Here is a 15486-nt window from a genome sequence, read left to right as displayed (position 1 = left end):
CTGTCACTCCCAACGATTTATATAGCCTATTTTCAAATCCTGCATACGGAGCGGTTGGTACGGTATGTCCCCACTCTTTGATTACCTGTGGATTAAATGTTAACCACTGTCTATACTTATTAAGTAGACATGGTAAACATTCACTTCCACAAAAATTAACTAAACGCTACACAGTAGGCCTGGCCGCTTTATTGTTTGTTTCACATCCTTGGTGTGTGTAGTACCTATCAGAGCAGATATAATGAATTCAATATAAAATATGTTTACATTGGATTCATCAAATGAAAGTAAAATAAACAACCTTATTATCTTTTACATAAGCCTTGTCTGCCTATCGTTCATCCCTGTTTAGGTTTAGTTTTAGGTGTATATCGATATAGCACAGACCTGCTGTGCTAAAATGATTGGTGAGTGTGTGTCTGTGAGTGAGAACGTTTGCAGAAAGGATAGCTTACTAATACTGTGACACTGGAAACTGCGAAGCGGAAATGGCGCAACGGTTCACCATTCACTTTGCTAAGTTTGTGCGTGATAGATGTTCTTTGCTGAAGTGTGAATGAATGGAAAGAAAATGGAGGACGACGGCTCGGAAGGATACGACACAGTCGACGAAGCCCTTCAAGGTCATTCTACGCGGGCTGCACGAGCTGGATGTTTCGGTTGTGGAAGAAGAGCTGAAACGCAACAACCTTCAACCCGTGAAGGTTTTCGTGATCAAACGCCACAACGAGGCGATCAAGTATCGCGACCAACTGTACCTGGTGGATTTGGTTGGCGGATCCACAAACATGAGGCAGCTTCAAAGCATCCGAACGCTGCTCAGTACGACAGTACGTCGAGTGGGAGCGGTACAAGCCGGTCCACCGTGAAGTGACGCAGTGTACCAGCTGCTTGAATTTCGGACATGGCGCGCGCAACTGCCATATGAAGTCGCGTTGCTCCAAATGCGGCCAACAACATGTGACTGCCCAAGCAGCCAACCTTTGTCAATTGCGGGAATGCCCACACATCGACTAGTCGATCGTGTCCCAAGCGGGCTGAATTCATCGCACTGCGGAAGAAAGCAAGCCAGCCGAGACAGCAGAAAAAGAAGCAACTACCTGGAATCGATCTGGAAAATGATTTTCCCCCGCTTCCTCCATCCGAAGGACGCGCACCAAATCTTCCTCCCCTTCCGCTGCCCAGAAGGCAGTATAGGAATACACCGCAAGCCGAACCAAGTAGCACTCCTCCAGGATTCTGGGGAACCCAGCCTGGTGCTGTACCGTTGGTCCCTCCAACCGATGGTCTGACGCAGGTAATCAGTCATCTGACAACGCTTGTCAGTGAAATGCAAAAAATGATGGTGCAAATGATGCACTTCATGACGAACTTTCACGTTCACCATCAACGCCCTTAATTGGAACGCCCATTCAGTGGCGAGAAAACAGCTGGAAATCGTAGAATTCATGCGCCAACATAACATCGATGTCGCGTTTCTAACCGAGACGTATCTCAAGCCCGAGATCAACTTTAGCCTGCCAAATAACACAATGGCTAGACTTGACCGAGTTCGAGTACAGAGGGGTGGTGGTTGCCATCAGGAGAGAACTGGAGTACAGGATGCTGCCTGACTTTCGTCTATCGTTCGTGGAAGCCATTGGAGTCGAGCTGGCATCGCCGGATGGTCTCATCACACTCATTGCCATCTACCTACTGTCCTGCCCAATGTAAGGAGACGGATGAAACAATCGATCGTCTCAAGAATGACATCCAGAAGTTGACTCGTCGGAAGGGTAAGTTTATCCTCGCGGTGATCTCAACGCACGCCACTCGCTGTGGGGCAATGCAAAAAGTAACAAGAACGGAGCAGTGCTGGCCACGGACCTGCAGGCGGGGCACTATGTGGTCCTCCATCCGGACTCGCCTACCTTCTACTCACCAGCCGGTGTCGGATCCACCCTCGACATCGTTCTCACCAATCATTTTAGCACAGCAGGTCTGTGCTATATCGATATACACCTAAAACTAAACCTAAACAGGGATGAACGATAGGCAGACAAGGCTTATGTAAAAGATAATAAGGTTGTTTATTTTACTTTCATTTGATGAATCCAATGTAAACATATTTTATATTGAATTCATTATATCTGCTCTGATAGGTACTACAGTGTGCAGCAGGCATTAATAATGACAAGAAAAATGATAGATATATTTCTATCATTTTCCAGGATTCTTTCAAGTACTGGCTGTGTATGTATAGACTAGACTAGACCATGTACAAAAATGGTGTTGAACATTGTTCCCTGGATAATGCTTCAATGAAAACAACAAATGAAAGCATGTCACGCAAGTAGAAGGAGCACTGTTGGGCACTTTCTGAAATATTTCAACAGTATAATTCCCGTACAAACCCAAATAAATCTGTGTAAAAATAAATAAAATAAAAGTGATTTGCGGAAAAACCCGCCAGTATCACACCCAACGTCAGTGTCTATACGTAAGCGTACTACGACGTGGCTCTTAAAAAAGGAGTAACAGGTGTGATAAAATCACTCTAGGCTAGAACTTTGGTTCTCTCATGCAATGGTTCATCAGAGAGGGGAAGCTCAGGAAGCTGCAACGGCATGAGCCAACGATGCCGGACCTAAACCAACCATCACCAACGCTCCACTTAAAAGCATAAGATTAGGCCCGCCCACTAGCGTCCAGGTTAAAAACTAGCAAAGGGGAGGGATCGTTTTGCGAAGCGCTTTCAGATGATGTATAGTAACCAAATTTATTTTTTAAACTTAAGGACCCAATTATTAAATACAATGTGTACAATACTATAATTCCCATGCAAATGGGTAGTGCAATAAATAAGGTTCTGATAAACACGCGAAAGATTTCATATAAGGAAGGTTTTAACGAATATAAATATAGAACGCTTTATGAATCGTATTCACTGAAATTAACACTTTAAACACGATTTTAACCTCGTGTGTAAAATCCCATTTTCGTACACAAATACATTACAAATTATACTAAATACGGGTCGCGGGTCATATTTCACAAATGTAAACAAATTGAGATTTTAAAGCTACAGGCGAAACTTGTGCTCGCTTCCTCATTTATGTTACATTTTTTCATCAAAAAACTTTTTGTCGTATGCCAATCGATCAGAACATAGCTCAATGTTAATTAAGACACATAACTTCTAATTACTTGACTAGCCTATTTGTCCCAAGCAAATCGATTAACGTACCCCATTCTAGTTGAAATTCTAGTACTACACACTGTTTGTTTTGATTCGCTATGAAAGTTTGACAGATAAAATGAGGGGTTCGTGGATTTTCCTATGTTTCGACTTCTTCTTCTTATTCGCATTTTCAAGCTTATTGCTTAGCACATATTAGCTTATTGCGTGCTCTCAACTTAGTGTTCTAAATGCACTTCCACTGTTATTAATTGAGAGCTTTCGATGCTAATACCAATGCATGAATTTGTATATTGTGTGGCAAGCACAATGATACTCTATGCCCAGGGAAGTCGAGAAAATTTCCAACCCGAAAGATTCCCTCGACCGGACCGGGAATCGAACCCGCCGCCTCCGGCTTGGTAATACCAACAATCAATACGAAACTAACGATTTTAAATTGGCTCACCACTTTAGTAGCCTATTGGTCCCAAGCAAACGGTTAACGTACCCTATTCTAGTTGAAATTCTATTACTACACTATGTTTGTTTTGATTCGCTATGAAAGTTTGACAGATAACATCAGGGGTGTGTGGATTCATGCAGAACATGCAGGGGTGAGTGAAATAGCTTGGGACTGCTTGGGACCGTTGTTCTGGTACTGAGTGAGCCAAAAATAATAATGATTTTCTTCGGGACCCAGTGGTCTTAGAGTTACCTCTATGGTAATACCAACAATCAATACGAAACTAACGATTTTAAATTGGCTCACCACTTTAGAAGCCTATTGGTCCCAAGCAAACGATTAACGTACCCTATTCTAGTTGAAATTCTATTACTACACTATGTTTGTTTTGATTCGCTATGAAAGTTTGACTGCTTGGGACCGTTGTTCTGGTACTGAGTGAGCCAAAAATAATAATGATTTTCTTCGGGACCCAGTGGTCTTAGAGTTACCTCTATGGTAATACTGTGCCTTTACTGACTAGGCTATGAGGCCCGAGGGGTGCATCGATTCGCGAAAAAACGTGCTTAACTTTTTGGCTCAGCTCTGGTACTATCTTCGGTTCCAAGCTAATCGATGCACCCCTCGAAACATGGAAAATCCACGAACCCCACATTTTACCTGTCAAACTTTCATAGCGAATTAAAACAAACATTGTGTAGTACTAGAATTTTGACTAGAATGGGGTACGTTAATTGATGTACTTGGGACCAATGGGCTAGTCAAGAAGTGAACCAATTTAAAATCGTTAGTTTCGTATTGATTGTTGGTATTACCATAGAGGTAACTCTAAGACCAGAAGGTCCCGAAGAAACGAGCTCAACTTTTTGGCTCAGCTCTAGTACTATCTTCGGTCCCAAGCGAATCGATGCACCCCTCGAAACATAAGAAAATCCATGAAACCCTCATTTTATCTGTCAAACTTTCATAACGAATAAAAACAAACATAGTGTAGTAATAGAATTTCGACTAGAATGGGGTAGGTTAATCGATTTGCTTGGGACCCAAAGGCTAGTCAAGTAGTGAGCCAACTTAAAATCTTTAGTTTTCGCCGGCTGGCATTACTTCATCACTATTGAGAAATGAAGAAGTATTCGATTTTTTACAGTTGTCATTCTTGCATTTATCGTAAGGATCCGACTTTAATTGAAAGGTCTTCTTCTTCTTTTTTCGCATTTTTAAGCTTATTGCTTAGCGCATATTAGCTTATTGCGTGCTCTCAACTTAGTGTTCTAATGCACTTCCACAGTTATTAATTGAGAGCTTTCGATGCCAATACCAATGCATGAATTTGTATATTGTGTGGCAAGCACAATGATACTCTATGCCCAGGAAAGTCGAGAAAATTTCCAACCCGAAAGATTCCCTCGACCGGAGCGGGAATCGAACCCGTCGCCTCCGGCTTGGTAATACCGTGCCTTTGCTGACTAGGCTATGAGGCCCCTTGAAAGGTCCCGCTATTTATACCTCCATTTATACCCTTCGGATTGTTGAAACCGAGGTTGAAACACCCTCCAAAGGAGCGCCTCTTTTTTCAGTAAAAATTGGATTCCTTAGCAACAAAATTAAGGAATGACACCGATAATAACCATGCATCAGAACCCTAGTCTTAACCACCTCAAACTAAGGAACAACGAATAGAAGATTAGGAATCACATAGCTTGCTTCTGGCTTCACTCTTGGCGGGACTCTTATTATAACATTGACTCTGCTGCACGCACAAAGAATTAAAAAAAGAGTTATTATTATTATTATTTATCTTTATTAGGGAGGCTTTCAGCCTGGAGCTGGTTCGCCTCCAATTAAAAAAGAGTTCCCCATGGAGTGTTTTTTTTATTAGTGCACTATTAATACTTCTGTTTATTTTTTTCAGGTAGGAATTTCCTACGATGGCCAACATAACCCGCAAGCACCTGTTATCAGAGAATTGCATGTGAAAATGAAAAAAGTATCACAGCAATTGGGCTCTTTAATGTGTAAGCTGCATTAAAAATTGAACCGGAATTCAACATTTCAGCAATTTTGTTGCACTAGAATTATTTTAAATAAGTGCGATTACATTAGCAAAAATCACCATCTTAGAGCCCCTCCGTGTGAGTTTGTATGGTAGCGAACTGTCAATTTGTTAGTTTAGCGTCAAACAGTGAAGTTATTAATTTGCTTTAAATCTTGATTCCAAGATCGAGATGCCAGTCTATGGGACTGTACAAAATTTTGGTTGTGCTCAGCAAACGAAGATCTTTCAGATGATGTATAGGTAATAATTGATATATTTTTCAAAATTAAAGAACCCACACAGAGAAAAAATTCTGAATTTTAACTATCGCGTAAAATCTCCCCTTCATTTAATTTTGAGCTATACTTGGCATAAACAGCGAGATCGTTTAAAGGCTGGCATACAATATTGTTAATTGATGCGATATTTAGCTTAAACTTACACGAAATATCGCGTAATGTTATGCCAAATCTAGCGTTAATTTTATGTGCGCTATATCTCGCAGAAATTTACATGAATTTTTCGAACGATGTATGTGCCAAGATTACATGAGGGTTTTACAGAATTTTACAGAACCAAAGCATGTAAATTTCAATTATGAAAAGTACATTTAGTAAAATTCATGCGCTATTTTTGTTAAATTCAGTTAAATATAAAATTATACGTTTACTTTTAACTGCCGTTTACTTTTAAGCCCCTTTCTCATTCGAAGCTCATCGTCACTGTCAATGGAGTCACTCACTATCATTTGGTATACGACAGTGGAATATGGAAGAAACCCAGCAAAATCATCCCGAACAGACAAGTCGACCAGATGTCGGATTAATCTGTAAGGTAAATTTAAGGTCGATGTCCAATGACCAAATGTCGTGTTGTTTTCGGGTAAATTTTGGGTTTATGTCGGGTCAATGTCGGGTCAACATCGGGTTGGGGATTGGTAGAAGTGGCATAGCTTTTTCACCGGAATGTCGACCAGAGCTCCGTTTATGTGTAGGTTACACTCAATTGAATGATATCAAGCGTTTCTCAAATGAGAATGATCCATGCCTTCGTCAAATGACTAAGCAACTGATAGCACCCATTCGAAGCAGGTTCCATTCGCGGATAGAAATCTCCTTATACCTTTTGGCAAATTTCTATTGCTGATTATTCATAAAATGTATAAGTCAACTAATAAATGAAATGTATAAGCGGTCACACATACACACTTAGAAAAATTCATGTAAATTTAGGTGCTCTGAGACTGACATATACGAGCGACAATTTTGACATAAATTTGAGTCATAACAGATGCGAAATGTAGCTTAATATTACATGACATGTTTGTTTACGTCTCATCTTTTATGTCAAAGATGGATTCCGTCACTTTGTAAAATTAGTTATTTCTAAGTGTGTACCTTTTATGTGTACCATGCGGTTTGTATAAGACTGATATTTTGGCAAAAATGTATAAGTGAAACACATGAATAAGATAATTGATTTTCGTTTCGTGTTTGATAGCGGATAGCTGCTTTTATCATTTTCATCAAAAATGTTCTATTGATTTTGATAATTTACAGCACTGCTTGCTAGTACATTTTCTTTGAAATACATAGATGTTATCAATAAGTAGAATTCATTCTAAAATCTGCTCAACATTGTTTTGGAAAAATCAAATTAAAATTCTCTTAATAGTTCTTCAAATCGACTGTATTAAAAAAAATCTAGTCAAATCCAGGGTTTTTTTAAGGTTCAAAAAAATTTTTTTTTCTCGGAGACAGGACAAAGTATATCTTTTCCCGGTTTGTCATCGAAATTCACGGGATTTTCCCGGTGACTTCGAAATCCGGTTCACTGGTTCACCGGCAAATACCATAAACGAACGAAAACGTCGTTAAACGCTTTTTAAGTTTTTAAGGGGCGATTCAAATATGACGTCCACTCTTGAAAGGGGGAGGGGTCCTATAATGTGTAACAGTACGTGTAATAGGTATGAGAAAAAGCGTGAAACTGGGGGGGGGGGGAGACGGGTAAAAAATCGAAAAACTTGTGGATGTCATATTTGAATCGACCCTTACTCATCATAATACTTTTTTAAACCGCTAAAATGCGGCTGGTCCAATGTAACACCACGGTAGGCAAGAGGTCGAATAATATTTGCTGGTTAAAAAACTTGTTTTTTTCAACACAAACGCTATCTCTTTATCAACTTTCTCTTTGGACTTAAACAAAGCCATTGGTAAACGCATGTGTAAACACGTTATTCACAAAAGGGATAAATCTCGATTGATTTAAGAATAGGTCCAATACCCACTTGTCGATCGATAAACTTGATTCACTTTCTTCCGCGACCTGAGCTGCGTGTTTGCAATATTGATGCATGCAATCAAAGTTTCAATGTTTGAAATTTTGATTGCATGTATCAATATTGGAAATCCACGCTCAGGTCGCGGTAGAAAGCGAATCAAGTTAATCGATTCTTTGATCGACAAATGGACATAGGACCTATCTTAAAATCAATCGAGAAATAATAACGAGAATTGATTACACGTATGAATCGATTATCGATAGATATTTAGAATTAACCACGGTCAGTTACCGATAATCGAGTCCGATCTGAATAGGCCCTTTTTTCAGTTAATTACAATTGTTACAAAAAGAAAAAAAAAAGATTTAAACATCTTAAAAAACAAAAGTGGTCCGCAGTTAACGCCCGCAATATGCCTTCATCTAAGCAGCACTACTCTACCCATAATCGCATATCAGTCCCATCTTTGCATGATATCCTATCTATATGGGACTGATATGCGATTATGGGCAGTACTGTTATCGACCAATATTTACACCCATTTTTCTGAAAACAAAAGAAGCGCTCCAAGCAAATCAATTTTTCCAATCCATTTGTGTGTGTCATCCAATGTCGTTTCAATCATGGTGGGTATATATAGTACATGGTGATACAGCTTTGTGGGCGAGGAGATCGCGGGACGGAAAAGTGCGGTTTTAGAGCAAATTGTAGACAAACTCGGTCGCTGACCCATACAAAAATCCAACATTGCTGAATCTTGCATTTGACACATTAGAACACCTATATGTAGTCACCTTGGTTTCAATGCGTTTGAAACTCGCACGCCGAATTTAGAGTCATGAACCAGCGTTGAATTAGAATCTAAACCCTGTTATTATATTTTTCTCCACATTTTTATAGCACATGGTGATGTTTTTACTAAAACCACAGACAAACAGACATAACACTCGCAAGTTGTTCATCGAACAAGCATTTAACGGTCAATTTAAAAGTCTCGTAGTTGGTAGTACCGCCACCTGTGGCGCGCATAGTCAATTCCCTTGCGTTTGACGTTTACACACTACCGCCATCTGTTCAGTGTACTACCCACCACAGTGTATTCAACAGATGGCGGTAATGTTTTAGCGACGATGTTTTACAGTGATAAATATTCAATGTGTTATGTCTGTTTGTCTGTGCTAAAACCATTGAAAATGGCAAAACGAAAAGTTCTTAAAAATGGTTGCTGTCCTAATCCAACTATCCGAATCGATGGTAGTTTTATTTCGAGATAATGATATGCTTATTTTTTATGTTCCTTCCATCAACGGTTTATCTATCCGTCTTTGTATATAATTGATAATCCGTAATTCGACATTCGCCTTCAGGACTAAATATTTTTCTTCATTCGAATTGTACATAATTTCTTGTTGATCAAATAGTGAAACGGGTATACCAACTGACGCACGTTTTTTGCCGGTTGAAAGGCTAGTAATAAAAAAAAATGCCGAACAGGGTTCTAAAGCACGCGGTTCTGAATTTGATAGAACCTGTAATACGAGTTTTAAGTGTACTGCAATCTAGAACGCCTTTCAAAGACACCGTTTTTAATAGAATGGAATGAGCGTAGTAATCGGTGCTTCTATGCAGACAGACAGAAATGTCAGAGTTTCTCGTTATATATTCAATGGCATGGTAACAAGCGGGTGGCGGCCAACCGTATCACGCAAAAAAAGAAGCAGAAGAATTTCTTGTGTGAAACGTTCAGTATAATTTGGGATATAATAAAATACTTAGTTTAAACTATTAAGTTTTTAGTGAAAACCATACCTTTCACTGTAATTGTTTTTTTTTGCGATCTCAGGTTTTTTTTAAATCGCGGAAAATAGGACCACCTTAAACCAAAAGACTAATTTATTGATTGGTGTGAGCAAGGGTAAGTCGTTCACGTACTGAATAGTTGGATTTAGGACAAAAGTATACTTACTAAAACAGACCGCGCAGATGCACGTATGTCGGCAAGGTAGCAATGCTCGAGATAGGGGAAAATAATGGCACACTACACATAGCTGCTCGATCCCGGGGCAGTCTCTCAGTGTCGAGTCACTACACAACAGTGGACCGGTATTGTCGGCGCACGCCACTGGTTCGGCCAGCGATAGCGATCCAGAAATTTGACTACAATTTCCATCATCTGAAGACGTAGGATCACCAGTAGCAAGGTACAGTTGCTGCAATAAAAAAGAGAGAAAAAACACATTCATTCATTAATTAATATTTTATTTTGACGCTCTCTTGAAGTCTCTCGCTCTCTGGATAAAGAGAGACAGTGTACGAACTTAGTATAAAAGTGCTTCAAAATTTACATTAGCGTGGGTCATGTTTGTATGGCAGATCACAACCCCCTGCTTACCACTGCTTTTTCGATCTGTAGTGAGGTTCCCGTCAGCTGTGCCAAATTTGAACAAATTTGGTAACGATCTAGATTTGCGGGAGAACTTTAAGTTTGGTATGAGAAAGGGAACAAAACTATTCAGTTGCTTGACTTCTATACAAAAAGTTATTATTTTTTACTTTAGGAAAAGTGCTTCGCGCATACACCTACACACTTCTGTATAGGGTAGGTGTTCCAGTAGTAGTGGTGTACCTATACTTGCGGTATGGGCATTATGCCAGAAAAACGCTGGAAAATCAGATAAATTTATTTTTCATAGATAAATTATCCTAAAATAAAGTAGATTTCAAGACCTAAAACTTGAATTTATCCCAAAAATGACGGAACACGGAAAAAACGTTTACTCCACTCACTGAAAATATTTTCCCAAAGAGGTGCTAGTAGCGCTAAGGAGGTAAAATACCGAGTTGTTGTCTTGTTGAAAACGCAATGTATACTAAAATGTAATGAACAGCAAATGTGTACTAGTAAAAAATATTCATATTTATGAATAAATGTCTAGCCGGAATACTTGCCCCGAAAATTTGATTTCAATACCACTGAAAAAGTGCCATCTGCTGCAATATAACACTTTGGATCATGTCCTATTAATTTTACTTCATATTTTAACCCTTTTGCACATATAGATGGGTAGTGTTCAAGGTGTAAGTCACTCAGCTCATTGTACCGCTATTAAATTCGGTACAGCTTGGGCACATCCGTCGGCCACACCTTCGGCACAATTTTGTAGGCATTTGATTGTTGTAACCAAAACATTCAAGGTGTCAGAAATACCGGGTTGCCGGGATGGGTATTTTACAAACAATCGCAGCTTGCTCTATGACCGGCACAATCGGCACATTTGCAGCACACTGAAAAAAAAGATGACCCAAGATTGGTGTGCCGAGTGAATTAGGAACCAATACTTCCACTATTATAGGAGCCAAAGTTAGCAACTACTACAACTACTGGGAACAAATTTCGCGAAAAAAATAAATCTAAATCTAAATCTTTGATTTGAATGGATGCTACCCAAGATGACACTTTCCATTGAAAAAATGTAAATTTGTTCGGAATAATTTTTTATAAGGGCTTATGAAGGTTTTATTTTTTTCAAAAAATCATAACTCGAATACGGTATATTTGATCATAATGACGCCTGAAAAGAAGTTGTAGGTAATAGTATGGCCCATCCGAAAAAAATATACACTGACAGAAAAATCACTGTAGAAACCAACGCTCAGTCAGCATCAAACAAGTTGCCTTAGAACAACCGGTACGCCATTCTAGGAAATGGCGAAGAGCTTGAAATTGAAAAGAAGGAGAAAGTACCTCCATTCTTCGTAAAAGGATTCACGTCTGGGATTCGGGAGAGCATTGAGTTCTACATCGGGAAAGGATTGAAGTGCACCATGCGCATGTGCACTGATGGTATCAAGCTGATGGTTCCAGCAAAGAACCACTACAAGAGTTGCCGTGCAGCTGTTGAAGCAGAAAAAGTGGAGTATTTCTTGCACGATTTCGAGGAAAACAAGCCCTTTAAGGTAGTCTTTCGTGGTCTGCCTGGAATGGACACCGCTGCGCTGTCAGAGGAACTGAAGAAGAACGGTCTGAAGATGATTCAAGTCTTCAAAATTAATCGGCACGACACCTCCCGTAAGTATCGTGACCATCTGTATTTGGTACACCTCGAGCGAAACTCAAACTGTCTGAAGGATCTTTAGTGCATTCGGGCCCTTTTCCACATCATGGTTAATTGAGAACGTTATGAACCTCGTCACCATAACATTACCCAATGCTCCAACTGCCTTATGTTTGGGCACGGGACCAAAAATTGCCACATCGCTGCAACGATGGTGGAAAGCAACATGCAGCCGAAGCATGCGAAAGGATGGAGGACGCTGATCCACAATGCTCCAATTAAGGTGCAACTCATCGCGCTACCAGCAAGTTTTGTCCAAAACGTGCGGAGTTTATGGATATCCGCAAAATGACCTCCACGCAATTAGCAGAATTTGCTCACCATTACCCAACGGCGTCCGATTCCGGTTCTTCCGCCACTCCCACTCAACAACTGTTTGGCTGTTGCTGCTTCGGTCCTGCTAACAGCTGGGATGCATAAAACTTCGGTAAACTCAAGTAGTCCGCAACCGCTGCACCCCGAAGCACCTCTCCACCTCCGGGACTATCAACGGTGGAACTTGTTACACTCGTGACAGAAGTCATTATCAGCGCACCTGTAGGACATGAACAGGAACAGAACAGCTACATGCTGCCATATCCCTCATCAATAGGTATGGACCGTGAAGCCATCAAAATTGCCAATTGGAACGCTTGCTCGCTCAGGAGCACCATCAGCGACGAAATGCACCTGAAACCTGAGATTAACGTCTTCCTTACCGATTTCCGGCTTGTGAGGCTGGATCGAACCAGCTCCGGGGGAGTAGGAGTGGCTATCGCTCGAGGAACATCGGCTGCTGCCAAGATTCCAGCTGAAGATAATCGAAGCCATAGGGGTGGAAGTTTCTACTCCTGCCGGCCCCATCACCATCATTGCGGCTTACTGCTCAAACAAGTCAAGTCAACATCAGGGATGGGTCGACAGCAGACTTGCGAAGAGATATTGTCAAGCTAATACGATGCACAATGGGGGAAAATAATCGGAAAAATACATTCAATTGTGTACCACTGAAATTCACTGAAATAAAAATATAGTGCATATAATATCTTTAGGCAAACAACTTGTGGAATCGAATGGAAATGGTTTCATGCTGGGGAGAATACAGGAAATTTAAGTTATTTGCTTTTCCTTCCTAAAACAAAATTTTCCTTGAGAATAAAAAAGCAACAAAAAAATCTTACTTCTACTATTCTCCCCAGGATAAAACTATTTCCATTCGAATCCGCAGGTTTTTCACCTATTTAAATGATATGAACCATATTTACGGCCTGCAGAAAGCGCAGTACAACATCTTGAGTCCCGACACTCCCACCGGTTGAGTCGGTCCGGTGTTGACGCTACCATCGATATGTTCATCAGCAACATGGGCAACGACATCGCTCAACGTATCACCTACCAGGAACTCAGCTCCCACCATCCGGTGGTGGCCGAAGTTGGTTCCTCGGTGAACCGGTTCGAAACTTCCCGGCGCAACTACCATCGTGTTAACTGGGACCAATATCAACACTGCGTCGACACAACCATCGACTACGATGTCCAACCGGAGACGTCCGAAGACGTTGACCGGTGTCTATAATCTATCGAGGAGGCAATATGCCGACCCAGGGAACAACACATGTCACTATCCATACAGGTGAGTAACACTCTGAACCTTGAAAGCCCTGCCAAAGATCGCATTAGACTCCTTACTTGACTTGACTTACTTGAAGACCAATTGTAATCGATTAACAAAGATCATTCAGGCCAGGATGGTGGATCTCAGAAATAACGATTTTGCCAAATAAGATCCGTTCTCTCCCAGATTGTGCAAAACCCTTCTGGAAACAAACAAAAATCCTTAAAAATAAGCCAAGGCCCATTTCACTACTTGTATCGTTGAATCAACCTAATGATTCAGTCGCCCATCTGATAACCCCTGAAGAGAGGGCTAATGCTATAGGTCAACACTTCGTCAGCTCTCATAATCTCGGACTGAACATGGCAAGTCCATACGATACTGCGGTTGCTGAAAATGCAGCCAATCTCCATCAAATTCCCAACAATTATTCTGTGGAATCCGAGATTACGGCTGACAAACTGTTGGCCATGAAGGTCCCAGGTTTCGAACAAATTCTGAATCTGGAACTCAAATAGTTCCAGATTCTTCAACCAACTGGCACTGATTTTTAATCAGTGCCTCAGATTTGGCTTCTTCTCCTCGTGCTGGAAGTCAGATAAAGACATCCCCATTCGGAAACCTGGGAAAGATCCATCCTCTTCTTCAAGCCTTAACTTGGGGTTATCTAAGCTGTTCGAAAGCGCAGTCTACTAGCGTCTGCCGATGAAAACAACTTGTTGCTCGAAGAACAGTTTGGCTTCCGTAAAGGTCGCTCGACTCGGGTGACAAACATTCTCAGACGGAACAAGTCTGTATCCAAAACATCTGCCATGGCATTGTTGGATGTTGAAAAAGTGGTCGATAATATCTGGCACGATGCACAGTGGTGCCAAGGGTATCAAAACACGCGCTTTTTTATTTACGCTGAAATGGTTGATTAAAGGTACTAGGTGTCTTCGGAGAAGATTCTCGGGTTACAACACTCCTTATTATGGTAAAAGAAAATTAAAGATTCATCCACCTAAAAGTGAGATGCTATTTTTTTTAATATGATTTTTATTTTATATTAATTTATTTGTACAGGCTCAATCGAATAAACTTTACAGAGCCAAGTTATCTTTTGCATTATACATGATTAATGTCTTAAATCTAGAGTTAAAGGAATTGAACCGATTACTCGCGGTCGTCTCGAGGTTAGTGGAGATTTACAATTTTTTGGATGGGGAAAGGGAGAAGGAGGTTTGAAATATGATTTATTATACAAATATTTAATTAATCCTAAAACATGAACTTATTTCTATTCATCTTTAAAACAAACATAAAAAAAAACTATACGCACAATACAAAACTAAACACAAGGTTAATCAAACTTACAATCTAAGGTTAGTATTCTTAAAGTAAACATATATGAGTTTCATAAACTCCAGATCACGTCTAGCCAAAATATCCCGAACTGGAACATTAGGTTGTCTACCTCGAGCCCGAAGGGAATCGCACAGCTCAGATCTGACTCCACGATGCTCAGCACAAGACCAAAGGATGTGATCGGCGTCTTGGTAACCTTGTCCACATTCACAGAGATTGCTGTCTCCCAGCCCAACACGAAACAAGTGAGCGTTTAACGAATAGTGATTGGACATGAGGCGAGACATCAGACGAATGAAGTCTCGACCCACATCCAACCCCTTGAACCAAGGACTCTTCGACACCTTAGGGATGATCGAGAATAGCCATCGTCCCAAACTCCCTTCACTCCATTTATTTTGCCAGCTGGCGAGCGACTGTTGACGATAAATGAAGAAAACTTCATTGTAGGCGATTTGTCGATCGTAAATATCGCCTTGCATAGC

The 15486-nt window shown here is 40.5% G+C and overlaps 1 protein-coding gene across 3 annotated transcripts in view; it reads right to left on the bottom strand.

Moving 5' to 3' along the window:
- Nucleotides 1–15486, bottom strand: part of LOC135703604 (cell growth regulator with RING finger domain protein 1-like) — a 118765-nt gene that overhangs the window by 4710 nt on the left and 98569 nt on the right. For all 3 annotated transcript variants that reach the window (XM_065224872.1, XM_065224873.1, XM_065224871.1), the window contains exon 7: nucleotides 9912–10155. In XM_065224872.1, coding sequence (XP_065080944.1) covers nucleotides 9912–10155 — 244 coding nt within the window. The remainder of the gene's footprint in view (nucleotides 1–9911; nucleotides 10156–15486) is intronic.

This window comes from Ochlerotatus camptorhynchus, unplaced genomic scaffold (assembly GCF_037179485.1).
Source record: "Ochlerotatus camptorhynchus isolate MF236.1 unplaced genomic scaffold, CSIRO-AGI_Acam_v1.1 ptg000216l, whole genome shotgun sequence".
NCBI classification, from domain to species: Eukaryota; Metazoa; Arthropoda; class Insecta; order Diptera; family Culicidae; genus Ochlerotatus; species Ochlerotatus camptorhynchus.
Note: the sequence above shows the minus strand (reverse complement) of the source record. Positions and strands in the feature narration are given on the sequence as shown.